General features: G+C 37.0%; 1 protein-coding gene across 4 annotated transcripts in view; it reads left to right on the top strand.

Annotated features, from left to right (window-relative positions):
• Window positions 1–1,242: 1,242 nt before the first annotated feature.
• ckap5 (cytoskeleton associated protein 5) overlaps window positions 1,243–6,428 on the top strand; it is a 34,252-nt gene continuing 29,066 nt past the window's right edge. For 3 of the 4 annotated variants that reach the window (XM_016258511.1, XM_016258504.1, XM_016258498.1), the window contains exons 1-3: window positions 1,243–1,327; window positions 2,626–2,708; window positions 4,396–4,589. In XM_016258511.1, the coding sequence (XP_016113997.1) occupies window positions 2,652–2,708; window positions 4,396–4,589 (251 nt within the window). In that variant the 5' untranslated portion in view covers window positions 1,243–1,327; window positions 2,626–2,651. Of the gene's footprint in view, window positions 1,328–1,354; window positions 1,503–2,625; window positions 2,709–4,395; window positions 4,590–6,428 lie in introns of those variants that run through there. The other variant, XM_016258488.1, reaches the window with a different exon arrangement.

The raw sequence follows: 6,428 nt of genomic DNA, 5'->3' as shown, positions 1-6,428 counted from the left end.
AGCACGTGACACAACACGGAAGTGAGCGCTGGGTGGAGTCTCGCCCTCTTTTTAAAAAAAATGCTTGGCTGTGTTTCGTCAATTTTTGTTGATGCAGCCGCGGCTATGGAAACACGCGCATGCGCAGCGCAGCTGTTTTACTGCGTCCATATGGCTGGCCATTTAAACACTTATCCACGAGGATCTGTAATTAAGTATTAATGTGCTGCCACAGTGCTTGTACATATCATTTCCAAAAGCACGCTAAAAGGGTATTTAGCTCTTTAAAAAGCTACATTTTATTTATTATGTGAATGTAATATTATAAAAATAACATTTTCTACAATGCAAATTAAAAAAACATTGACAGGTTATGTAAAGTTATTATGTACAATTATTTTATGTATGCATACATATACATTTATCTTATATTACACACACGTTTTATATATATAATATATTACTAATATATAATATATAAATAAAATGTTATTAATATATATTTACATTTACATTTAGTCATTTAGCAGACGCTTTTATCCAAAGCGACTTATGAACTGGATCATCGAAGGTCAGAAGCAAAGACATTGGTTAATAGAATGCGATTAAATACATAAAGGATATTTGTGTTGTTTCACATTTAATTATTGCAGGTTAGCGTCATTTTCTGAGTTGCATTATTTTTATTCATTTTGAGGAATACTGAATCTGTGATTTTTTGTGAGTGAGATGAATTAATGCATATTCATATTTATTTTATAACTACAGTAACATCTTCTGATTTCTCTCAACATGGGGACAGGAGAGCTGTCAGTCAATAAATTGGATAAAAAAAAAGTAACTTGCGTTACTTATCTGAAAAAGTAACTCAGATATTCTCTTGTAAATTAAAAAGTAATGCGTTACATTACTAGTTACTTGAAAAAAGTAATCTGATTACGTAACTTGTGTTACTTGTAATATATTACCCCCAACACAGTGTATATATGTGTGTCTTGAAATTGTTTTACTTAAAGACAATGTCCCAAAGTTGGTCACCGCCAAAAGTGTATTCTTTAATGAAAACGTCATTAGACAATATAAGATTAAACACTAACATTCTGTAATTGCATGCTCACTTTATTGATGCACAAATATATTCAAACACTACATTACATATCGAATAAAAACATGTTTAACAGCATAAAAATGCACTGTACAGCCTATAACAGACGAAGAGGTGGTTTGAATGAAAGCTAGGCGTCTCCTCTGTCTCCCCGCCCTCGGAGGCGTTTCAAAGCCTGAGAGTAATGACCAAATATTGGTCCCAGCTGATGAAGATTGCACTGTCTTCCCTCTGTAAAAGCAGGTAACTAAAATTGATATATTTACTTATGATCGGGAGAGATCGGAGATTATTACACGAAAGCCATTTTAAGCGTTTTCTGCCTCGTTGTAGGTTGCTGCGTTGTATTTGAGGGCCTCAGTTTTAGTGACGGACTGAATAATATCAAGCCGCTTTTATATCTGTGACAAACAATAGTGTGAGTCGGGTTTTTAATTTCATCGTCGCATATCAGGTTGGATGAGGCGGCAAGGATTAATTTAGACGTTTCAAGCCTTGTGTTTGTTGGGAAAAGCTGTGAAAATTGCGATATTTGTTTGAATCTCGTGATGGTTTAAGCTGTTGCAGGACTAACAGACAGTCAGCTAGGGCCGCGTATGTGCTAACAGCTAACCGGTATATTTAAATTTAGCCATATTTACACTTCGAAGCTAAACAAACCATACACGGTAATGGTTTTAGAAGGCTGTAAGGAGTAGATTTGCTATGTCCTGATTGAAGTAGGACCGTATTTAAACGTGTTATCCTGCTAAACGCGACGGCCCGAGCGACAGCAGCTGCGGGTCACTAACGGCTCTGCTGCACCCCGATAGTGTTCTCACACGTGAAGCGCTGCAAACCACTGTAACGTTTTTAACCCCCTCAAACTACTTCATTTATCTTTATTTATGCTGCTAAGTCATTTAAACGGATGCTATTGCGTATAACTGCCCTTGTTTGCTTATTATGTTTGTTTTGGGCGGGCTGAATTGGCGGTAGTTTCTGCATGCATCATTCTTCTACACGTATCGTGTGCATATTTTGCGTTTTCCTCACTTAGCCTGGGCTTTTGTGTTTAAGGATTTACTTTTCGGCTCGGATCGATATGTAATATGAAACTAGCCTCTTCTGGGATATGCATTAGTGGATGTTGCTCTGCTTTGGCTGCAGAACTGGATGATAATAATAATAATTCATACATTTATATGATGTGTGCATTTGCTGTGAAGTGAATCAAGAATTTCTTCTGTCTGACTGGAGGTTGTTGTTTAAATGCATGTGGAGGATGACAAAGTTGTGACAAGCTGGTCAAGTTTCTCATGCCATCTTAATTACATTTGTTCTGAAAGCTTTAGATGGTTGTTGCATTCATCAGATAAGCTCAAAGATGTCTAATTAACATTAAACTCTAACATTCTGCATTTGTTGTCTAAAACTGTAACTTTTACATATTTAGGGCAGAAAGCTGTGATGAAGTGTAAAAATTAGTGTGATTGCAATATACTTTTTTTTTCTGTTCTGCTTTGTATACTGTGCGGGCAACCAAAGTTTCCCCTTTTTAGTTGAATAGATAAGACAGAAAACAGCCATGGGGGATGACAGTGAATGGATGAAGTTACCCATCGACCAGAAATGTGAACACAAGGTGAGTGATCCCGGCTACTTTTATATTTTGACCCATCCAAAATCCCCTGATGGTGTAAGAAGACCAGCTTTTGTGGTTGTAGAACTAAACTGTCAGAGGTTCGCTCATCCTAATTGTTGCCTTCATAGATGAATGCATCCAAAACACCGAATTAAACAAGCAATGTCTTTATGGCAGTATAATGCCTATGTTGTCAGCAATCTCATTTACACGTGAACAACCGCTTTGCCATATGGTTGCCACAACAAAGTCATGTTAAGTTTTTGCATCACTTACACCCAAAAACTCATTTTGAGGTTTTTAATAAAAAGAAAGTTTCAGGTTTCAACTGTTGTTTCTGCTCCAAACCACTGCAAATCCTGGACGCTGTAAAATCATTTTTAGATGTTTATTTGATAGAATTAGGTTTAAAATGTAATATAACACACACTGTTCAAAATTAATGTTGTTAAAATAAGTCTCTTATTCTCAAGTCGGCATTTATTTGTTAAAAAAATTAAAATGGTAAAGTTTCGATTTTAAAATGAACTGTTAATATTTTTAAATGTAACTTATTCCTCTAATGGTAATGCTGAAGTTTGAGGAGACCTTATTTAGTCTTAAGTGTCGCATGATTCTTCAGAAATCATTCTGATATGCTGATTTTGGTGCTCAAAAAACATTTAGCAATGTTTTTTCGGGATACTTTGAATAGGAAATTCAAAATTTAGCATTTATTTGAAATGGATGTCTTTTGTAACATTAATGTCTTTACTGTCACTTTATCAATTTAATGCGTCCTTGCTAAACAAGTGTTCATTTAAAAAAAATAATAATTCAAATGTACTAACTGAACCCAAACTTTTGAACATGAAAATAGTATATAAAGTTTACATGATTCTTCAGAAATCTTTCTGATATGCTGATTTTGGTGCTCCAAAAACATTTAGCAATGTTTTTTCGGGATACTTTGAATAGGAAATTCAAAATTTAGCATTTATTTGAAATGGATGTCTTTTGTAACATTAATGTCTTTACTGTCACTTTATCAATTTAATGCGTCCTTGCTAAACAAGTGTTCATTTAAAAAAAAAAAATAATTCAAATGTACTAACTGAACCCAAACTTTTGAACATGAAAATAGTATATAAAGTTTTTTTTTCTAGAGTTAATTTGTCTAACTAACTAGCTACTGGAAAACTTTCCTGAGGTGAATGTGATGTTAGGTGGCAGGTTGTTTACATGTGATATCTTCCTGCGATTTTAAACTGATTGGACGATTGCATGATAGATGATGCGTTCCAGCCAGTTGTTGCTTTTTTCGACATACCTTCTGATTTTCATTCATTTTTATTCTTGCTGGAACTTGTAGTAAAGAGGCGGGATAATCGGGGTGAGATGGTAGTACTAGTGAATAGTGCTTCTCTGGTTCAATCTGACAGATTTTTAAATTGCTTTGTTTCTTGATAAAAATGAGTTTAATAGCTGGTACTTTGTTTTTACTAAGAGTTTTTGCATATATAGCACATTACCACTCAGGATGATAAAGCATTTCATATACATATTGACCTTTAGTTCATGTGTCCTGTATTATGAATAATGGTGGTTAAACATGGCAGGCTCTGAAGAAAGTGGGTCAGTTACATCAACTCACGAGCTCATTTATTTGGCTGTTCGTTGTCATGATTGATCTTACGGTTTCCCTTAGATTTGGAAAGCGAGATTAAATGGATACGAGGAAGCATTGAAGCTCTTCCAGAAGATAGAAGACGAGAAGAGCCCAGAATGGGGCAAATACCTTGGACTTATCAAGAAATTTGTAACAGATTCAAATGCCGTAGCCCAACTCAAAGGACTGGAGGCAGCATTTGCTTTTATCGAGAATGCACATGTGGCTGGCAAGTAAGTAGTCCCATTTTGTCCCAAAATGCCAAGAAGCACCATAGAAGTAGTTTACGCAACAGAAGTCTTTGAAAATAGTGCTAGTCGCCAAGTTTCCAGCAAGTTTCACGAATCACAGATTTTGTCCTTCGAGGATTTAATGACAGCGTTTGCTTTTCCCTCGATCCCTGAGCAGCTCTTTGTTTCTGTGACCTGTTTTATATGGGATAACGTTTTGTAAGTTTTTTTGTTTGCAACTGAGTTTTGGAACAAAGCAGAAATGTGATACCTGATGAAAGTCTATTTCTGGATTGAGTGAGAGTCATCAAGCAAAGTAGGTCTTGTTTATAGGAACACAGTAGCTTTAAAGGGGTCCTATTATGCTCTTTTACAAAGTCTTGATTAGTGCTGGGCGGTATATCGGTTCATACCGAGTACCGGTGTTTATTTTTGTTATGATATGAATTTTTAAAATACCGGTGTATGTCGCTTAAACAACGTTCGGAACGCGACACGGTTTGAAACGGGTCCGTTTTCACTGTTGCACTGTGGTGAGGGAACAGCTGTATGTGTTACTAAGCGTGAAAGTTCCGAAACTGAAGCTGTAGAACTAATAGAACGTGATGACACAGAAGAACTCATCCACAATATCCACATTGACTGCCACAAATATCCACCGCCCCTGCCATCAGCTCCCGCGTCTCACACACGAGTGCGACTTTAGCTGCATGAGACAAAAAAGTAATATAGCCAAAACAACCGCATAGCTGCTCTTTAGTGTAACGTCATGTTGATTTTATCAGACGATGCTGCGATTTTATAAATGAGAGTGACTCCTGGTTAACATGTATTAAAAGGGGTCGTGTTTAGTCACTATTTAGTGTGGTATTTTTGACTATTCACTCATCATGACAGTAAAATATGGCATTCTAAGTCAATATACTGCAGTATTTCCTCTCTCAATCAACTTGAACAGGCTCTCATACTAGGTTGTTCGAAAAACACATTATTTTTTACATTTACAACACCTCTCTCCCCAGTCTGGCATGAGCTGCTCGAATAGTTCCTGTATCAAATGAAGGCCCGCCCTCTGAAATACGAAATGTGCTGTGATTGGTTAGCTGGGCCAGTGTGTGTTATAATTGGCAGCACTCGGCGCCTGGTCGGGAAATGTCACACCTCTTACCATAGCCACCTGCGAGCTTCAGTGTAAATATTGCGTCAAAATCAAATCAATTTGAGCGCGATTTAAACCCGGATGATTGTAACAACTTCAAGTTTGTCTGCCTTGGGAGTGCTAGCGTGTCTTCGACATAGTGATAACACTCGTTGCCTTCTCTAGTGCAGCTCAACCAGGTCTCGTCTAGAGATCAACCGATATATCGATTTACCAATATTTTTCCCAATATTTAAGCATTGTACAATAATCGGATATCGGATTCACCGATAAACGCCGCCATCTTGTGGATGTTTTGAGAATTGCGCGCAGGATCACCATTGCAGCGCATCTGAGGGGAAACAAGACAACAACAACGGCGTGCACGGGTACTTAATTTACTGTAGTCATTAATGCACAAATTAGTTGTATTACATAAATGCCTGATATGCAGTTTATGCAGCTTGGATCGAAGAAATTGAGATGAACTCACGGAGTCACGTAAAATAATCCGTCAAGTCCTGTCCCAATAAAGACGTAACTTTGCGTGAATTAAATAATATGCAGCCATGAATGGGCGCATGTTGGAAATAAAAGTGCTAATTTAATTCGCTGTCTGTTGTCTATATGCTCATTGTCTCATGAAGTCGGAGTCACGTAGGCTAAGATAATCCGTCAAGTCCTCTCCCAATAAAGACGTAACT

Source organism: Sinocyclocheilus grahami, unplaced genomic scaffold (genome assembly GCF_001515645.1).
Source record: "Sinocyclocheilus grahami isolate Dianchi unplaced genomic scaffold, SAMN03320097.WGS_v1.1 scaffold30.1, whole genome shotgun sequence".
Taxonomy (NCBI): Eukaryota; Metazoa; Chordata; class Actinopteri; order Cypriniformes; family Cyprinidae; genus Sinocyclocheilus; species Sinocyclocheilus grahami.
The sequence above is the reverse complement of the archived record's forward strand: the minus strand, read 5'-3'. Positions and strand labels throughout refer to the sequence as shown.